The 22,045-nt window shown below is 35.2% G+C and overlaps 1 protein-coding gene across 11 annotated transcripts; it reads right to left on the bottom strand.

The window, feature by feature from the left end:
- Positions 1 to 1,889: 1,889 nt before the first annotated feature.
- LOC138701064 (uncharacterized) lies at positions 1,890 to 16,050 on the bottom strand. Of its 11 annotated transcripts, none has more exons than XR_011332440.1 (6): positions 15,290 to 16,041; positions 15,067 to 15,176; positions 14,396 to 14,546; positions 13,675 to 13,828; positions 11,649 to 13,169; positions 2,417 to 3,394 (listed from the first exon to the last, which is right to left on the bottom strand). XR_011332440.1 is itself a non-coding variant. In XM_069827631.1 (5 exons), the coding sequence occupies exons 2-4, from the start codon at positions 15,172 to 15,174 to the stop codon at positions 3,909 to 3,911; spliced, it is 342 nt and encodes a 113-aa protein (XP_069683732.1). In that variant the 5' UTR covers positions 15,175 to 15,176; positions 15,290 to 16,042; the 3' UTR covers positions 2,417 to 3,394; positions 3,860 to 3,908. The 11 variants fall into 11 exon arrangements, 5 of the variants coding, with proteins under 5 accessions (XP_069683750.1, XP_069683732.1, XP_069683759.1 ...); XR_011332435.1 differs by lacking the exon at positions 2,417 to 3,394 and adding an exon at positions 3,944 to 3,988 and having other exon boundaries at positions 15,290 to 16,050; XR_011332434.1 differs by lacking the exons at positions 11,649 to 13,169; positions 14,396 to 14,546 and adding an exon at positions 3,763 to 3,988 and having other exon boundaries at positions 15,290 to 16,035.
- Between the last annotated feature and the right edge of the window lie 5,995 nt (positions 16,051 to 22,045).

Below are 22,045 nucleotides of genomic sequence, written 5' to 3' on the forward strand. Positions count from 1 at the left end.
AAGAAAATCATCCCAACTTCAAGGACAGAACAAGTGATTGTCGCAGATCAGCACATGGTGAATAGTAATGAGTTCAGGAACCCACATACTGACGTACAAGGAAGTGTAAAGGTGATGGCACAGCAAGGAGAAGAAAACAGTAACGTGATCATGCAGCGTAAGCGGATTCCTAATCTACATACGATAGCGGTAAGGTTAGCGCATTCCAGAAGGAATGCTGACAATAACGGAACAAGGAACACGGGCACAAGAAAAAAGACGAGGGGTAATAAAAAGAGAAATCAAGAATCAGGAAGTGATAGGGAAGAAAGTAGTGTAAAGAATAAGGGTGCAAGTGTAAGTGGAAATCTAGTATGTGGAAGTGAAAGCGTGGGGGGAGGGGGATAAAAGAGGAATAGAAGAACAAATAAATAGAAAGAAAGACAAAGACAGAAATAAGGCAGAGACGAACAGCAAAGAAAGGTCAAAACCTGCGACAGCTGAGGATATAGCAGAGAAATTTGATACATTAAAAAAAATATGGATGTGATCAAAAAGTGCAAATAAAATGAAACTGGAAAAGATCGAGAAGTGTAGGGGAGAGAGAAAGTGTATAAGCAGATGTGTAGAATAAAATATAAGTATTTATAGGAAGTGAGAATAGTGACAATGGTTTAAGTGTAAGCAGAATAGTGAGAAAGTGAAAGTGAGCGCAAATGAGAGAAAATAGTGAGAAAGGGTTAAGAGAAGTGAACAAGTGACAGCATAAAATTAGTTCTAACATTTGAACGTTGAAACAGTAAATGAATATAAGAGAAAGATAGGAGAAAAGGTCAAAGAATAAATAGGACAAATAATTCAATATGATAATTTACAGAGAAAAATTGAAATTGAGACTTTAGTGAATAGTAGTTATAGGATAAAGAGGGTGTGAAAGTAGTATAGAATATTAGATATATTGGGATTAATGAATAAATAGAGAATAGCAAATGAAATGTAGGAGAAATACTGAAGGGGAGTTTGACCAAATAACAAAAAAAGGTACATAGTGTAATAATTGGGAGCATTTGTGTAGACGTGTACTGCAAAATAATGTGTTATTGTAATAATATGTTAATGGTGGCACGAGATACAGAAATGTGAGGTACACCATTACATGCAAAGAAGTGCTGTGACGAAATATATCATATCATATCATTGTCAAGATCTTGTCTCAAGTAATACTTTCATAAGGCTGCAATGTATATGTACTTCCGAAAAGTTGGAGTGATTTGGGAAGTACATTGTGTATCATCAGATGGTTCTTTCAGACGGGCAGACATTATTGCTATTAATGGATGCTTAAAACGGGCTCTTGTTCTTGACCCTACTATCCGTTTCGAAAGAAACCAAACCTATATCAGGCCACCGAAGTTGATATTGAGAAGAAGTCCATATATGAACCTTGTCTGCCTTATCTTTCTCAAAAGTACAATGTCCCTCTTAAACAATGGTCTGTCATTGGTTTGCTGTTTGGCAGTAGAGGTTCTATTTCCAAATTCACATGGAATTATCTTAAGGAACTTCACATTCCTTTTGATTATGTAATGTCTGTCCTTATAAATATTATCAAGGATTAAGTGTTCGCGTAGGCTTCCGTGGCTGGTGTACATGGTGTGTGGATAAGCTTCAGGGCTTCTACCGCGTTGTCCTACGACCTATCACAGCAATTACTTCCCGCATCGAGACTACTATATATATAAGAGCTGGTAGACTATTTCCTTATCCAACAACTGCTCTGAAGATGGCCACAACACAGCAGTCGAAACGTCAGCCAATAACACCAAGACAACGCGGTAGAAGCCCTGAAGCTTATCCACACACCATTATCAAGGATTCTCTTCAAATATTACATCATCATCTCTATTTCAATTCATTTTTCTTTAATGTATCAAATCACATTATACTGTACATGTTTATTGTATTCAGGACCCTTGTGGTCACTCAAATTCTGTGAGCTGATGTCTATAATTTAGAATTTATATATATATATATATATATATAGTTGCAAAACCCTGAAACTTACACAACCTAAGTCTGAAATCCCATATCTAATATTTTTTTATTATTTAGTTAAACCTGCATATGCTAACGGGATTTCAGTAGAAAAGACGAAATTAACATTTTAACACCATAATCTCAAATTTATGTTTATATTTATACTTATCATAATCATATCCATCATAAGCTGAACTGTGGTTTATATGGTTAGATGATCAGTTAGATGATGGTCTTTCACTGAGGCACCAAGGGTTCGATTCCCGGTAGTACCAGTGAAATTTGTGGTAAATGAACAGTTCTGGGACAGATTTTCTCTAAGTACCAGTACTTCGATTTCTCCTGCCAATTCATTCCACCATTGGTCCATAGAAGGGGCTTCATTACAGATCAGCTTCAAGGGTGAAAAATAAAATTGAGGATTAGGTTCATCATTGTAAGAGTATTACACCTATGACTCATTCTGCAGATGGGAATGTAAGGGTTACTTTTCATCTTATTCCTCAACAGATTACATCCAGTATTTTTATATTTATTCTTATTTATTACATAAATATAGTGTAGACCAAATTTTCTTCCATGTTAACATATACTTACTTACTTATGGCTTTAAAGGAACCCAGAGGTTCATTGCTGCCATCTGTCCCTATCCTGAGCAATCTGGCTTTACAATTATATCCCATCTCCCTCAAATACATTTTAAAATACTCTATCAAACTTCTGGATTTCCATGTTAACATGTAGTACTGGTAATTCAAATTCATGAGTACATTAAATTGTTCAGTATAAGTAAGTTATACAAATATGCAATATTTGTTTGAATACATGCATGTGTGTGAAAATGGCCTGTATGATACTGGGATTTCTTTATTTATTGTATTGGTTCATAGTGTTATTGGTAAGGCTTCTCACGTTGGCACAGTTATTTCGGTTTTTTTTTTTTATTTGAAGAATTCAGTGGCTTCCTACTAGTATTTATACCAGTAATTAGCTACAGAATACTGCTCCTGGTCTGTATTTAAGTACTACAATGATATAAGCATACTTCAGATGCACTTTTTTTTTTGTTTGTCTGTGATACTCATTGTATTCATATTCATTTATTGCGTCCAACCGATCACATACATGATATGGGACATGTCAAAAGTAACACATAATTACTAAGCTACAACATAATTAAAATACCACATAGTACATTAACTAAAATAAAACACACAAAATTTCAACATTAATTATAAATAATTTCAACATCAACAAATAGCAACCACAAGAACAGATAGAACACATTACAAGACAAATCACATTTCATTTAACAGTCTGGAGTCAATTTCGACCAACATGTCCTTCATGAGAAGACATTCCTTCTTGAAGTCAGGATCTGGAAAAGAGGAAGTAAAATTTTTGAAGTAAAGGCATTCTTTTTCTATTCAGTTGTGGCAATTTTCAATAAGTTCGTTCATACTGTAAAAGTAGTTTTTATTAAAGTTTTGTAAAGAGCTCTCTTAAATTTTTGATGTGCAGATATTTCTTTAAGATAATTTCGTAGGCTACTATATGAATTGTCTAGATTCAAAACCCTCTAAACGCAATTTTTGCATACTTTCATGTTTTTATACCATTTCAATCTGTGTAATGAATTCTAACAACAGTATAAATATTGAAGTTGAAAGCCAACCCAATCGGGCTGAAATAGAGTGATGAAAATTGGGTTTAGTTTCAAAATCCCCTATAGAACGTAAAACTTACAAAACTGTTAGATTCAAAATCCTCTATCAACAAAAGAGCCAATCGGTGATGAGGATGCAGTCACGTGCCAATATGGAGATCATTCATTCTGTTGTACCTTAAATACGATCCTGTTATGAAAACATAGTTGTGTTTTTCGTTGCAAATCACAGTAAAACATGAGCGAATTCAGTGCACTTGCTTCTCTTGTCCCACTGGATAGATCCAGAAAGCAACAGAGACAAAGCTGGAAAAGAAACAGAATACGCCAAAAAAGATAATTAAATTTAACTTTTTAACACAGCTTCCAAGTTTTTTTTTATGTACTATTACCACAGTCTACTATATACAGTCACGAAGCTTGGGATGAATTTTTGCAATTGTCGCGATAGTTGCTAGCCGCTTGGAGCGCTGTGAGTACTAGGAACAATAGACTGTGCCACAGCCATCATGATCTAATCAACGAGTTAGAAAGAGTCTCTTTCTAACTCATTGGATCTAATACAGGCCGTAAAGCAGACCATGTAACTCGCTTAACCCGATCACGAAGGGGGGAGTTTCAACCCAACCATATAAATTAGTTGGAATGCATAAACAGTAACATATGTTTCTCTAAAATGTAGTGTAATGCCATTAATAAAATTTAAAACAATGATTATGAGACACTTCAGACATAATTCACTTGCGAATTAAGGTGTAATATTATTTATGGTGTGAAAATTACGTTGTTCGTATGTGTAATACCTGCCTTTATTTCGATTAAATATTACGAAATTCTTGTACATTCACAGCCATCATGATCTAATCAACGAGTTAGAAAGAGTCTCTTTCTAACTCACTGGATCTAATACAGGCCATAAAGCAGACCGTGTAACTCACTTAACCCGATCACGAAGGGGGGAGTTTCAACCCAGCCATATAAATTAGTTGGAATGCATAAACAGTAACATATGTTTCTCTAAAATGTAGTGTAATTCCATTAATAAAATTTAAAACAATGATTATGAGACACTTCAGACATAATTCACTTGCGAGTTAAGGTGTAATATTATTTATGGTGTGAAAATTACGTTGTTCGTATGTGTAATACCTGCCTTTATTTCAATTAAATATTGCGAAATTCTTGTACATTCATTTATGCACGATTCAATAATTTTCAATTGCACCGCACAGATATTTAGATATGTTAAAATTATAGGTTATGTTTACTGTACCAGTTGCCCCTTTCTGTCTAAATTTAGTGATCTCCAATGCCTTGCCATTCATATGAAAATTATAGGTTATGTTTACTATATTTAACTTATATTCCTAAATTCGCAATTATACATCATAATTACCGGTAAGCATAATGTCATGTATGATACCCCGGACATTCAATTTGTCTGTATTTTAATACTACAATTGAGTACTGAATTATTGTATTTATCTACTACTTAAGAGACGAAGTAACACAATTGTACGTACACTAATTTCATAGGAGTGGTATGGTAAATGTTTTGTCTAAAATTAAGGAAAGTAGATGTGCTAAATTGAAATCACAATATAAATTCCTTTTTATTAAACCTCAAAATAGCTTCCATTCTAAGCTTAAAATGTTGACGTGAACTGATTATGATAACATGTAAAATTCTCTTCACATTAAAATAACACAGTTTTGTAATTATTTCTGCAACATATTATGCAACAAGAAGTAAACAGAACTTATGGACACATTACACTAAATAAAGCTTAGCAATGATACGCAATAAAGTTATAATATAATACACTCAGGGACAAAAAAAACCGGACACTTTAATATTTGCTGGTATTTTGCAAAACATTATCTTCTCATACAATATTATGGTAGCCATCTGTTTTTATGGAGACGTGTATACATTGTTGATTGTTTTTGTTTTGTAAACAAGCCATTACAACCAAATATTCCAATTTTGCTTTCGGAGTCTCAGCTATAACAATTTTGTCTCAACCATCTTGTGCTTCATTATCGTTATCATTCGTTATTTCTTTATTTTTACATTTTCTGAGTTTAAGTGGGGTTGTAACATTTGTCTTAAAACAAGATGCGACCTGAAGATGTGGCTCGAGCTGTAGCCCTTTACGATGATGGACGCAGTGTATGTTACATTGCAAATGTTATGAATATGGCTAGAAGCACAACCCATGATGCCATAAAACGGTATAGAGAGACCCTAGAATATACCAGAAGACCAGGTTCGGGTCGTCCAAGAGCTACAAATCCAAATGAAGACAGGTATATGGTGTTGAGAGTTCTTAGGGAGCGCAACCTGCCAGCTACTAGTGTAGCCCAGCATTTTGTTAACATGCATGGACGCCCAATTTCGGCCAAAACAGTTAGAAGGAGGTTGAAAGCAAGTGGACTGATATCAAGTAGACCAGCAACTGGTCCCAGACTTCTCAGGATGCATCGAGTTGAACGACTGCGTTTTGCAAATGATCACAGATATTGGAGAAATGAACAGTGGAGCTGTGTTCTGTTCACCGATGAGTCCCGTTTCAATCTGTGCTCACCTGATGGACGTGAAGGAGTTTGGAGAAGGAGGGGAGAACGATTTTCACAGTGTTGCATTTCCGAAAATGTACCGTATGGAGGTGGTGGAGTGATGGTTTGGGCAGGAGTGTGTCTAATAGCTCTTTTTTGTAGTTTAAATATTTGGATTGCATTAGGTGAATTACCACAAAAAGACATCCACGAAAAATATTGGACTGTAAGGAAGCAAATGACTTCACTGTCAAAGAGCTGAACATTAAACCAAAACAAATTCTTCAGATGTACTGGGTGAACAGTAGGCCTACAGAGTAGAACAGGTTTCATGGCTCTCAGTTGACTTCAGTGCGGCCTTGAGTCCCCCACCTCCGCATGCATAGCCAGCTGGCTAAGAACCGTGAAACCTGTTCTGCTCTATACTGTTCACCCAGTACTATAGCTAGTCATTGTGCCATATAAATGCAATTTAGATATCAGAAATTGATATGTTTTAGTGCATTTTTCCATGAAAGATATTTTACTTTTTAAATTTTGTTTAATATACGCAGATATATTCTTTGACAGTTGTTCAATTTATTCTTTCACCCTCATATCATCACAATGTTAATACTTGATACATGGTTTCCCTCTCTCTCTCTCTCTCTCGTTCTTTTTCAAGTCTTTCTTTAATTTTATTAAACATATCAATGACGTTGCTCTGAAGTTTCTTTTATAAATAATAGTTTCGGGAGAAATAGTATAATGATGGTAGGGAGACGAAATTAGCCTATGCAAGAAAATGTCTTCTCATCATTTCTGTCCATCAAGAATTCGTCAGATTACACCCAAATATTCCGTGTGAAGCTGTTCGACAAATTATGTATCATTAAATATTTGCAGAGTTGTTAATTGTTATTGGAAATAATTTTTGGGTTTCAGATTATGTGTATATTCCATAGGGAACTAAGTCACTAATGTACAGTGATAGATTTGTTTCGGTATATTAACTTCTTTCTTCAGGGACTTTTTTTGTCATTACATGTTTTACTTTGGACTTGCCAGTAGATATCATTGGGACATCAAAAGGAGATATAAAGAAAAAGTCCACACTTGTGGAGCAACGGTCAGAGCGTCTGGCTGCGAAACCAGGTGGCCCAGGTTCGAATCCCGGTCCCTCAACCCAATACGAGCAAATGCTGGGTAACTTTCGGTGCTGGACCCCGGACTCATTTCACCGGCATTATCACCTTCAAATCATTCAGACGCTAAATAACCTAGATGTTGATACAGTGTCGTAAAATAACCCAATAAAATAAAAAATATAAAGAAAACATTTATAGCTTTAAAATCTGCAGCAGATACAATTTCCCTTGAAATTAATTAATTATAATAGCAAACAATCAAATCAACTATGGCACTTACTGTAATCAGTGAATTTAAATTCGAAAGAGTACACGGAATTTTTATATGAGGGTTGTTTGAGAAGTTCTCGGAATCATCAACAGAGGTGCAACCCAGTTCTCACATAATGATTAGTCATCCTTCATGAGTAAACACGTGGCGCATCAGTGCACTCGGTAGAGAGTTGTGGTGCGAACGCCTCTCCATTGTTGTTCCTGTGTAGTGATTTGTGAAGATGAAAAAAACGAGATTCGAAAAGTGTTAAAGAACTTCGTAAAGAAAGGTATGAAAGTAAATGAAACTCATGCTGATTTTCAGAACACAATGAAGGATCTGCTCCTCCATATTCAATTGTTGCCAAGTGGACCAATGAGTTTAAATTTGGTCGGCAGAGCTTAGAAGATGATCCACGTAGTGGTCGGCCAAGATGTGCTTCAGTGGCTGACCATGACAATATCTTTGAAAAATATTGGAGTGCAAGAGGTCAAATGACTTTATTGTCAAGCGCTTGGCATTAGAAAACAACAACAACAAATTATTGCACCCAATATCTGAATAAACTTTTGTCCTTGCTTAATCAAATGGTTCTGTTAGTAAATATAGGCCTAATGAAATACGACCCCGAAACTATTTTCATTTCTCCTGAAATCTGTATCATAGATATATTGGTTACACCCTTATTCTGGAGAGTCTTCAATTCTGACATGAGACCTTCAAGTATTCTAAAGCTTTTATATCTTAATTTTCACTTTATGGTTCCATTTCTGTTTCAAAAGTCACTCCATCTCATCATCTATTCATCTATCGTCCCTGACTTCTTTGTCTTTTTGGTTGGTGTTCCATTGCTGTTTTTGGAAGTCTAAGATCATCCATTCTGTGTATATGCTGTCTCCACCCTTATTTCAATTTTACTATGCAGATAGCATATTTAATTTTCTTCTAATGTATTCATTCCGTATTTTATCCAGTCTCGTACACTCTTTAACATTATACGTATAGAAATCTCATCTCAGCAGCTTGAATGAGAGCTGTTCAATAATAAATTATGATGTTGTTTGAGACATCATACCTTTACAGGTATTAACTTTGACGGTCTTTCTCAAAGCAATCTCCATTGATTGCAGTGCACTTGTCTCAGTGTTCCTGCCAATTTTCAAGGATGTGCTGGAAAACCTTTTCAGATAGGTCCATCAGAATCACCTTCGCCACTTATTATGAAGATTGAAAGCGCAACCCATGAAAATATTTCTTCAACTTTGGAAACAGAAAAAAATCACATGGTGCTTAGTTCCGGACACATTTCAAGTTCATTTTAGTGAAATACTCCATGACTGGATCTGTAATGTGAGACCATGCATTATCGTAGTGCAGTCCTGCTCCATTGAGATGACACTTTTTCCTGACAAAATCGTTCAAAGTCTTCAGTACACTTTTGTAGTATTGTCCTGTCACAGTGGTGTGTGCTGGTACAACATGCCGATGAACCATTCCTTGAATATAAAAAAATGAGATGATCATGACCTTTCCTGCAGATGCCACCACTTTGGCTTTCTTTGGTGTTGGTGACGATGGAAATTTATACACAGAGTTTTGTTGCTTGCTCTCAGGATCAAAATGATGCAGCCAAGTCTCATCTCCAGTTATGATCTTCGAAAGAAACCCCTAACCTTGCCCTCTAACATACTTTTGAGCTCCACATAAACATGTATACCATCTCCAGTTGTTCGGGAGTAAGCAGTCTTGGAACCCACAGTGCACTAATATGTGTCAGGTGCAGTTTTCTGTTACTAAAATATGAGCAGTATCTAATGAAACATTCAGGATCTCTAAGAGCTTTCTTAGTGTTATTTGCCTATCTTTCTTCATAATTAAAGCTGCAGTGTTAATGTTTATGAAGTAAAAGTTGTGATTGGAATCTCAGGACTAGTGTCCTCTGATGACGACTGCCTTTCTTCTTTGAACATTTTGTATCATTTACGAGCAGTATCATATGGTAGGACAGATTCTCCACATTACTGCTATAACATTTCATAAGCATCACCACAATATTTCAGAGTAGTACATTGTTCTTCACATTTCAATTACATGTGCTGTAGGTGAAACTGGACCATCCGTCACAGATTAAAACCGGAAATTAACTGAACAATAAGAAGGTATATTAACAATATAACATAAAATTAAAACTTTAAATTTAGAACTGTGTGAATGTAAAAATCATGATCATTCATTTTTGAACGGCATACTAACGTCTTTCTGCATTACGACCCAGCTATCACAGCAATATAAAAAGATGGGGGTGACCATAAGTTTGTAAAACTGATTATATCTAACATGCACACTTCACGAATGAATTGACTTATAGAATATGAATAATATCGTCCGCTAAGTTGAATCTGTGGTAGCGCGTCTGTCTCCGACCAGCCAGTTCAGGATCAGAAATTTTCGTGTAAACTTTCTACCAGGGGACTAGGAGAGCTGGTAGTGCACAACTTCCAACCACTAAATTATGCATCACTATGCCTGGGTTAAATTCCAAATCTCTCTGCAGTGCATATGAAGAGAAGGCATATGTCACTGTTGATAGGGAGTTTAAGCCTGGCAGCCCCCTTAGTACTACTTGACAAGAGAAATCTACACATCGGCACCAGGTTTCCCCTTCTCCCTTCCTCATCTTCATCGTCATCCTCACTCATTTCTACACTACAGTTACACATACACTCACTCTAGTACACGACGTAACTCTCCACAGATACACATAATGTACAGTGTGGCCTGCCAAAGTGGTGTGCAACTTTGCGCACGCACACACGCACGCACACACACACACACACTCTTTACGAACAATATGATGGTGTGGATAGATAAACACACAGATGAACAAATGGATTCCTAGATACTAGTTTCTGGTACAAGGGATGCTGAAAACAACTCGAAATACAGGTACTGGTAGATCTATTTGATCAAATCTTCACATCAGTAAGTGATGGCTCTGTAGGGCCTGTGTATCCCCTTAGTACTTTTTTCATCCTCGGCAATGAAATCAGATTCAAATTACATTGAACCACTTTCTCATTCACTTCTTGCAGGATTTTTTCAAACTTTCTTCATTGCACTGGTTCTCATTATTTTCTGAAATACTGTCAATAGCTTTCATTAAACCTGATATAGTTTGTCAACGACCTTGGAATACTTGTTCAGAAGCTCCAGTACGTCCATTATTTTTTGGGCTAGTAATAGATCCAAAAAGGTTGTGTTAGATCCGAAAAGAGTTAGCAGACCAAAAGAACTTTTAAGTTGTTTTCCAGTATGAGAAACTTTTTGTAGATTTTCCAGACCAATTTCGTACTTACCTAGAATTTCTCGACTCTTGTCATCCCTATGTGACCAGCTTGTATGTCAAAGGAATATTATTCAAGCATAAGTCCTTATTGGACCTCCAGATCTGGATTCTGGAATATGGATAAATTTTCTTTGTTTTTTTTTTTTTTGAATGGCTCAATAACACACCTAGCTCATTTCATTGCATTTTGTACCATAATAGTAGAAGATTAGCACTTTCCTTTAACATCACAGTAAAACAATAAGCTCCACAATGAACAAATAATACTACTCCCTGCATGATCTTATAATTATGGATTGCACTCCTTCATAGTTGCTATTCATAGTGGGGATGCCATCATGTGCCTGTCTCCAAAGCATACTGACAGATAAATATATTCTTATTAATACGTCGAATATAACAGATGCTGTAATCTCACCTGACATGTCTGCTGCACTGTGTAGTCCAAGAAAACTCTCACACGATTCAAGCTAGTCATCCACCCAACGAACACAGATACTTCATTGTTCAACACCACTTACATCAAGAGTACCACAAATAACAGAAGGGCTAAACAGAGATGCGTACCTTCCACCCCAGGCAGCAGAGCCACAAAAGAAGAATAAGGAGCAAAACTATTTTCACACTCTAAGCACATGAGGCTATAATAAAACACTGACTAAAAAGATTTGTAGTACTCACAACCGTGCACTCCAAACATTTTCTTCTCGCCTTCTGGAGTATCAGCACAGTCTAGTATATACAGTAACGAAGCTTGGGATGATTCTTTGCATTTCTCGCGATAGTTGCTAGAAGCTTGGAGCGCTGTGAGTACTAGGAACAATAGACTGTGCCACTGCCATAGTAATCTAATAAAGGACGTAAGGCAGACCATGTGACTCGCTTAACCTGATCACGAAGGGCGATGTTTCAACCATATAAATTAGTTGGAATGCATAAAGAGTAACATATATTTCTCTAAAATGTAGTGTAATTGCATTAATAATATTTAAAACAATGAGACACTTCAGACATAATTCACTTGCGAGTTAAAGTGTAATATTATTTTTTGTGTAAAAATTACGTTGTTCATATGTGTAATACCTACCTTTATTTCGATTAAATATTGCGAAATTCTTGTACATTCATTTATGCACGATTCAATAATTTTCAGTTGCACTGCAGGGATATTTAGATATGTTGAAATTATAGGTTATGTTTACTGTACCAGTCCTTCAATACTCGCATTTATACATAATAATTAAGCATAATGTGATGGTATGATACCCCGGACATTCAATTTGTCTGTATTTTAATGCTACAATTGAGTACTGAATTATTGTATTTATCTACTATTTAAGAGACGAAGTAGCACAATTGTACATACACTAATTTCATATGAGTGGTATGGTAAATTTTCTATCTATAATTAAGGAAAGTAAAGTGCTAAATTAAAATCACAATATAAATTCCTTTTTATTAAACCTCAAAATAGCTTCCATTCTAAACTTAAAATGTTGATGCGAACAGATTATGTTAACATGTAAAATTCTCTTCACATTAAAATAACACAGTTTTGTAATTATTTCTGCAACATATTATGCAACAAGAAGTAAACGGAACTTATGGACAGATTACACTAAATAAAACTTAGCAATGATACGCAATAAAGTTATAATATAATATTTCACTCAGCTCCATACACTGAAATAGAAAACCCGAACATACATTATGGCCTGGTCTATATTGCAAAGGCATTGGCTGTGCCGTATTTCGCATTGTTGTGAAAAGTTGTGTAAACTGTGAAATGTTTGTTATCGGTTGTAATAACTGTAAATGGCTAAAATACAATATGGGACAAGGAGACGTTTGTAGTACTATAAATTGTAAGAAAAAGAGGTCAGACTTATCCTTCTTCTGAAAGATTCAGGAAAGTGAGTTTATGATATATAATATATACTTTATGAAAATAATACTTATGTATTTCATATTTGAATAGTGGAAGGTGTTAATTTTTTCAAAAGAACGCGATATCGAAAGTATAATACATTTTATCCTCTGCTAGGGAAAGGGTCTGTGATGAGGCGATAGTAGCGATCCTGGTGGTTAGCAACTATCTATGGATGCATATTTATTAAGTAATGAGCTTCGTGACTGTATATACTAGACTGTGGTATCAGCATCTCTATAATGTGTCTTCCTCCCTGGATGATTTCCCAAGTCCTGCAACGTATTCACATGCCTGTAATTTCCATATTAAATAACCATTCTATTCTAATGTCACACTACCAACAATTAATAGTTTCAGAAGTCACATTCCATTCAATACTGCTACAATGTTCGGTGTAGATGGGTGTACCAAGTACAGCCTGGCCTTGCTATAATAAAACAGAACAGTAAGACAAGGACTGAAAGAGTGATAATTGGAGGCATATACCAGAGAAAGCTGAGGTACATATGTACACAATCATATCCCACCTCCCTCAAATCCATTTTAATATTAACCTCCCATCTGCGTCTCGGCCTCCCCAAAGGTCTTTTTCCATCCGAGAGGTGGGATATGATGGTAGAGACTGGATTAATCTTGCTCAGGATAGGGACCGATGGCGGCTTATGTGAGGGCGGCAGTGAAACTCTGGTTTCCTTAAAAGCTATTTGTAAGTAAGTATAGGTGTATAAGGCTGTAATAAAAATTGAGAAAATGAGTTCTAAAATTTATAGTACTCACAGCCATATGCTATAACTATTTCCTCCTCAGACTCCGTATTATCAGCATCTCCATAATGTCTTCTTATTCTCTTGTTTACTCTAAATTCTCTGTGGCTTTCTTGTAAACATGATCTGCTTCCAAGTCTGGTAGTCCCTGGATAATTTCCAAAGATCTGCAACATATTCACATGGCTATAATTTCCATCTTAAGTCAACACGCAATTCTAATGCCTGGCTCTAAAAAAATAATACATTTAGGCGTCCTTTTCGAATTAGTGCTGCTAAAATTTTCAGTGGAGGTTGAATACGACTACACCAATTCGTAGCATACATGAAATAAATGAAATGGACAGAGAAAATGTATAACAAAGAATTGAATACTACAATGTAAGACCACGATACATTCACAAATTAAGACTGATAGGATACATGACGTGAATTAAGGACCCCTGGGTACTGGAGAAAATGTGGAAAGGAGAACTTCACTCTAGGAGACAAAAAACTAATGCTGGTCGAGGACAACATCCATGTAGTCTAGAGCCAGATCTTGATGTGATAAAACAGAACTGAAAGCCAAGGAATGAAACAGAATAAAATGGAAGCACACATCAGAGACTAACTTCCACCCCGGGAAGTAGAGCCAGAAAAGAAGAATAAGAAGGAAAATTAATTTCAGTGCATAGGTATATAAGGCTATAATAAAAACTGAGGGAATGAGCTCAAAGATTTATAGTACTCACAGTCATTATGCTATAATCATTTCCTTCTCAGACTCCAGATTATCATTCATAATCTGTTTTCTTATTCTCTTGTTTATTCTAAATTCTTTCTGGCTTCCTTGTGAACATCTTCTGCTTTCAAGTCTGGCCTCCCTGGATGAGTTCTCAAGTCCTGCAACATATTCAACAGGTTCAGTTCCATCTCAAGGCACCACTGAAGTGAAAATCGTTGAATTTATAAGGGATTTTTTTTATGGAGATGCAGTTGATAGTCTATGCAAAATATAACTTACTAACAAAAACCTAGACTAACCAAACCTAACCTGGATAAATTTCAGAACACGGATACCTTCCTTTCCCTCTTACTCCAAAATTCCAATAAATCACTGACACTGAAATGTGCATTTTCGCAAGCATGATGATGCACATTCGACAAACACAGACAAATCTGCTCTTTTTAGTATTTTAAGATAATTGTTGTCAGTGAAAATCTCCCCCTACAGATTCGTATATGCAATGTGTATAAGCAGAGTACAAAGGGAACTACCTCAGTGACGAGATGCTCACGCCAGAATCATGGAGGCTGTGAGATGGCAATGAGGAACAGGCTGTGAGATGATTAAGTGCACATGAGCAGACATCTCGTGCACTGCTAGTGCAATCCTTACCTGGCTCTATGTACTGGTACGTACCGTTGCTGGAGTCAGCCAGTGATATACATCAGAACCAGATGTCAGCAAGAAAAATAGCTGATTTGACTCAATAGCTACTGAGGATAGCACGGCAAAGTCCTGAAACATGTCTAGAGAACACGAATTTTAACTTTTTAAGTGTTTAATACTGTAACATTTTAATGATTTAATGGAAAATACTGTTGAATAACGACTAATATAATTTAACATATCAGAATTTTACCATATTTCAATAAATTGTCCTTCTCTAGAGCATGAAGGGCCTTAAGAGCAGCAAAAGAAGCCTCTCCTTCCTGTATATCATCACGGAAACATTTTAAATCTAATAACCTGATCTGTTTGGTTCAGCCACTGCCATCGTGATCTAATACAGGCCACAGTATAGAGAATGTTCTCTATACTGTGTACAGGCCGTAAGGCAGACCACGTGACTCGCTTAACAGCTGATCGCGAAGGGCGGTCTTTCAACCATATCAATTAGTTGCAGTGCATGAAGAATAACATATATTTCTCTGAAATGCAGTGTAATTGCGTCAGTAAAATTTTAAACAGTGATTGTGAGACACTTGAGACACAATTTACTTGCAATTTAAGGTATAATATTATTTTTGGTGTGAAAATTACGTTGTTGCAGGCAAAGTTCGTATGTGTAATACCTGCCTTTATTTCGATTAAATATTGCGCCCTTATGTGGTTAAGTGAAATTTTGGTCTTATAAACAGTAGGCTAAATATGTGTAATAATATATACGTGAAAGTGAAACATTGACTGGATTGTAAAGTAAGTTGTGATTAGGCCTAAGTGCAGCGTTACCGATGTTACTCTTGTCTAATCCATTATTGTTAGTTTACCGTATTTGTCTTATTAAATTTAAATTATTGCGCCCTTTTTATTTGTGAATAACCTACATTATACGAGTAAATAATACGGCGTTTGATAATATATACAATTTGAACTATACATATACAGATACATATAGTATATTACGAAAAATTGGTAATTTCCTAGAAGACGGGCAAAATCCAACATGGCTGACGAAAACTACCAAAAACCTTCTGCCAACTATGAAGTTCAAATGTCACCAAACATCGCAAAATCAGAGATGAAAAATCAAATATATATTCATATTTTTAAAGAAGAACAAGCCCTCCAAAAAAAATGAAAATATATTTAATTTCTCGCCTTTGATTTTTTTGGCGTTTGGTGGCATTCGAACTTCATAGTTGGTAGTACTTTTCTGGCAGTTTTCGTCCGTACTTTACCCCCCAAAAATCACTAAAACACAAAACAAAACATAATAATTTATCATCTTATCAAATAAAATTCAATTCTCATCGACGTCTTCAACGACAACCTCTTCACTTCCAGTACAAATGACACAGGCTTCAAGGCAATCTAAACTTAAACCATGCAGCCAACAAAGAACTAAGCCAACACTTTGTCGTACAGTCAACTTTGCATAAATAAACCACGTGTTTACACTAAATGAAATTCTCTTCGAACACTTATTACATCTTAACTTCTACAGAAAATTCAGTAAATAATTCCTTTAAACCACAGGAAAACAGTTTTCTTCTCAACATTCAACACAATCCTTCTTCACCAGCGAAAGAACTAAACCAAAATCGACACAAAATTTAATAGATAAATTTCAGAACACGGTTTCCTTCCTTTCCCTCTTACTTCAAAATTCCAATCTTGTGCACACAAAATAAATTATTGGCACTGAAAAGTGGCTTTTCGTAAGCATGATGATGTGCATTCGACAAATGCAGACAAATCTACAATGTAACACCACTCACGTCAAACAACCAAGAACAACAGGACAACGTCATTATCCATGAAAAATTAATGAAAATTCTAGAATAAATGATAACTATAACCAATCAAATCGAAAGAAAATCACAAAAATCATAAAATGAGAAACTTTCAATAGCTTTTAGCCATCAGGCACAACATAACACCACTCACGTCAAACAACCAAGAACAACTGATAACGTCATTATCCATTCAAAATTAACGAAAATTCTAGAACAAATGACAACTATAACCAATAAAATTAAAAGAAAATCACGGCGACACCTAGTACAAAAACCTAGAACTAACATGTAAAAGTCACTAAAAGATCACTAACATTTAACTCTGAAATAAAGAAGTTGGTAATACTTACTATATTCAACCAAGTGCCCGTCTTCTATGAAATTACCGAAAAATTATACCCTATAGTTTTCATTACTGTTACAATATCTAGAATTGTAATTAGTTGAAATAAAGCACTCATGCTTCATTACGAAATTCTTGCACATTCATTTATGCACGTTTCAACAATTTTCAGTTGCATCGCACGCATATTTTAATGTGTTGAAGTTATAGGTTATGTTTATTCTATCAGTACTTGCCTTATTTCCATATTCGCAATTATGCATTATAATTAAGCATAACGCTACGTATAACTTATAAATGCAATTTGTCTACACTTCAATTGTATTTATTCGTTTCAGGCGGTACTCCAGTCTGAAGTCTGATTAGTTTAATATGTTACTAGGGCTAAACTAGCGCTGAGGTAGTTCCCTTCGTATTCATACATCTTGCATATACAAATTAGTTCGGTTCGTTCAGGATTTTAATATGCCTTGCTTATAGGATCAAATGCATCTCCACAAAAAATAAATTCAACTGTTTTCAGTTCAGAAATTACCGGAACTATACCTCAGCGCTACTAAGTAATAAAACGTATGCACATTTCATAGGAGGGACTGTGGTGAATTTTCTACCTATACGTAAGGACGGTAACCGTGTTCTGGAGTTTATCCTAAAAATATATTCTTCTTTATTAAATCTCAAAACAGTTTTCGTTCTCAACTTAAGCCTAAAATGTTGACGCAGATAGGTTATGTTAACATGGTAAATTCTCTTCACATAAAAATAACAGTTTTATTTGTTATTCCTGCCACATTATGCAACACATAAATGGAACTTATGCACATATTACATTGAATAAAAATTTAATTGTATTTATTTGTTCCCTACTATACTGGGTTGTAATGAATTGTATTTATCTAACCTACCAGATTAACACACAACTGTACATACACTAATTTCATAGGAGGGACTGTGGTAAATTTTGTACCTACAAGTAAGGAAGGTAGACGTGCTAAATTAAAATCACAATATAAATAATTCTTCTTTATTAATCTCAAAATAGCTTCCATTCCAAACTTAAAATGTTGATGCAACCAGGTTATGTTAACATGTAAAACTCCGTTCACATTAAAATAACACAGTTTTGTAATTATTTCTGCAACATATTATGCAATAAGAAGTGTGAAGGGATCGTATATACACATTACACTAAATAAAATTGAGCGCCGACACGCTATAAAGTAATATATTTCACTCAGCTCCGTATACTCAAATAGAAAAGCCCGACTCATCGAGTGACGTCACACAACCTGCATTACAGCCTGGTCTAGATCACGATGGCAGTGGTTCAGCCAATTATTTCTGACACACTTTAAAATATGTACACTGTCAAAACTAAAATATACAGGGGTCGCTCTGTGACATTGCTATTGGGGTGATTGGTATTTTATTTTCAGCCCTGGGAGGTTACTAAATAATGAAACAGTCTTTCTGTTTGTAGCACTGTTATCTGAGACAATGCCAAAAACCGGAAACCTATTTCCTCAAGCTTTAAAATAAGTAATACCCCTTACAAACAAATACAAATGTTGTTTTTATGGTTGCGACAGGCAAGTTATGTGCTATATCTAAATTACTTGTGTCCGAACTTCGTTTCATAAAAACATACAGTAGAAGTACACTGTGAATTTTTTCTGCCTGACTATTATATTCCCACTCTTGTAATCAAATTGTCCATGAGCACTAAGACATTTTTATTTTCCTCCTTTAGAAATTATACTTTCTTGGACAAGTAATTTAGAAACCTGATGACTGCTGATGATCTACTATTGGATTTGTGGAAAAATCGTTGCACACCCTACTTAATGTAATTTCACAAGTCAATAATAAACCTGATACAGATAGTACCAGTAACCAGAAAACTATTAACTTCCATGAATATCTCATGCTGGACTTCTCACAATTCAACAAAGAAATCTGCAATTCAATTCAAGTTCGTCAGTAACTGCTTATTCTAAATTTTTAAATCTAACACTAAGAACTTAATGTCATTCAGTATATATAGGTCTAGTGTTTAACTTATTTATGTTAAATGTTATGTTTTATTTAACGACGCTCGCAACTGCAGAGGTTATATCAGCGTCGCCGGATGTGCCGGAATTTTGTCCCCGCAGGAGTTCTTTTACATGCCAGTAAATCTACTGACATGAGCCTGTCGCATTTAAGCACACTTAAATGCCATCGACCTGGCCCGGGATCGAACCCGTAACCTTTTATTTATGTTACTTACCATGACTGGAAGAGTTGCATAGTCTATCCATCTTACTTGTGTATCTTTCACATGCAGTGTTAATAACAAATCACTATTAATAACCACATGTCGTAACACAGAATTCTGGGATGAGGAACTTCATAAATTAATAACAAGCACACACAGGTATCTTTTCTCACAAATACCAATCACTGTCCAATTTCAATTTAGAAGTATGTTCAACTAAAGAATTAAACAATATCATTTTTATTTGTTTATTATGCTCAGGTAAACTCTCCTCGATTGAAGTTTTAAGGAAATTGTTTTCTAGACGTTCCCTACGATCATCACGATTCTCCCTAAATGATATTGCTTCAGAAAGATATGAAGGACAGTCAGGAAGTTTTCAAGGCACAGCGTCTGAAATAAATTTTTCATATGAAAACTATCTTAGATTATGGTGAAGCCTTTGGAGAAGCTTTAGACCATTTCCCACTTCGTCCGTCGGATGGGGATGTCAAGTCTGGCAGCCCCCTTGGTACTATTCGACAGGAGTAGGCTATGTGCTGGTACCGGGTTTCTCCTTCTCCCTTCATCTTCATCATCACACATTCCTGACACTACACTTATACGAACATTTACACATACACTCACCATAGTACACGACATAACTCTTCACAGATAAGCCTACACATCATGTACAGCGTGACCCGCCGAAGTGGTGTACAACTAGAAAATGAGTCACAGTTCTGCCATCTATCCGCAGCATGTGGAACCCCAATCACGCAAGTGAAATGGGTGGGCATTCGATACACACACAATGACATCCGCCTTGTTGCCTCTTTGTGCGTTACCAACAGAAGCAACTATACCATGCCAGTTTGAAATTTCCTGTTAAAGATTAATGAGATGTTTGAGGAATAATCAACGTAAAAGATATACAAGAATGTCTAACCGTTTCAGAGTAAATACACGACCTTAAAAGATAATCAATAGTAGATTAATAAAACAAAGTTTGACTTTCACTTTCAAATTAATACTTAATTCATGAACAATGAAACAGTTAAAAGTAATAAAGAGATATTACAAGCAATGATTTTCGGTTACAAGTTACATACATGATTCAGGAACAATTACAATAATTAAATTATAACACAAGTAATGACTTACAACTAACGAATACCGAAATTCTTGAAGGGCAATACAAAAGATTTAAAAACAAATATAAACAGTACAGTAAAGGAATAGTAGAAAAAATGACTTAAGATTACAAATTAAACACATTCTTTTTAAAGCAATAGGTAACAACAAAGAGATACTAATAACAATACACTGACTGTAGTTACAGATTAAGCACATTATTTTAAAAAACAAACACGCAAAGGTTTAATAGCTATTTTCAGGCATCATTCATGACTGTAATTCACACCTTCTTGACGTTTTTTCGTATATTATTTTGTGTTTCAATCTATTTCAATTTGTTATTTTTCACTGTAACAACAAAATATGATTCATAAAGCCTCAAGGCATTTCTCTATACTTATTGTATCACGGTACTCTTTGTCAATGGCAACCTGTACTGGTTATAGGAAGAAATATATATAAATAAAAATAAAACAGTTATTAAACATTATTTTAAAAGCAATAAATAGCTGTATTAAGAGATGACTTGAAACTTACGAATTAAATGCATTATTTACCAATTGCAATTGGCAATAAGGAGGTATTACAAGAAATGGCTCAAAATTGGAAATTAAATACATAATTAAAATAAATAAAAACCAATTATACACACTTAGACTACTTCAATAAGGCGGAAATTCGAAGTGAAGAGGTGATAAGTTTATGTTGTGTTTTATAATTTATTATTAAATTGAACATTATAAATGCAGCATTATTTATTTACTTCAGGGAAGTCGAAGTGAACAGCTGACAGGTTTGTGTTTGTTCTAGGCGGGAGATCAAAGTGAACAGTTGATGGGTTTGCGTTGTTTCATGTACGGCAATTATTATTATTATTATTATTATTATTATTATTATTATTATTATTATTAATATACAGTCACAGTATGGACTTGTGTTGTACTATAAATCAAAGTTTGAAGAACTCCCTAAGCATAGGTTGTACTAACTTACCGGAATCTAAAAGTATTCCAGTGTGTTAAATGCGATAAATCATGCACACAACATAGAAATTTAAGACGACATGTAAAATTGTGTCACAAAACGGTAGGCTACACAGAATTCCTGTCAGTTGTTTTCAATTCAGTGCTACTAGCTTAGCTAAAATGTTTCAGTGCGTTTTATGTGATAAAGTGTACACACAACATAGAAATTTAAAACGACATGTGAAACTTTGTCACTAAAGCGTAGATAGAATCCCTTCCTTAAAAGAAGATCCTATCGAGCGGTTTCAGTGCTCTGTTTGCCCCGGGAAATATAGAAATAAAAGGCTTTTGAAAAGACATTTGTTAATCAGCCATGGAAATGTCGTTGAAAAACGTAAATCATCTGCCAGTTGTAACAGAAAAAAAAAGATTGTCCATTACAGTGTGGTTTTAATTCTAGTGATAAGAGCCACTTAAT

This window comes from Periplaneta americana, chromosome 1 (assembly GCF_040183065.1).
Source record: "Periplaneta americana isolate PAMFEO1 chromosome 1, P.americana_PAMFEO1_priV1, whole genome shotgun sequence".
Lineage (NCBI taxonomy): Eukaryota > Metazoa > Arthropoda > Insecta > Blattodea > Blattidae > Periplaneta > Periplaneta americana.

What these genes read in the sequence shown, in the direction of transcription:
- LOC138701064 (XM_069827631.1), bottom strand. Translation starts at nt 15,174, where the DNA reads ATGTTTCAGGACTTTGCCGTGCTATCCTCAGTAGCTATTGAGTCAAAT. An exon ending in ACTGGCTGACTCCAGCAACG is followed by an intron (nt 13,829 to 15,066) that starts GTACGTACCAGT and finishes AATATGTTGCAG; the next exon opens with ATCTTTGGAAATTATCCAGG. An exon ending in AATAGTTATAGCATATGGCT is followed by an intron (nt 3,989 to 13,674) that starts GTGAGTACTATA and finishes TTTCTTTTCCAG; the next exon opens with CTTTGTCTCTGTTGCTTTCT.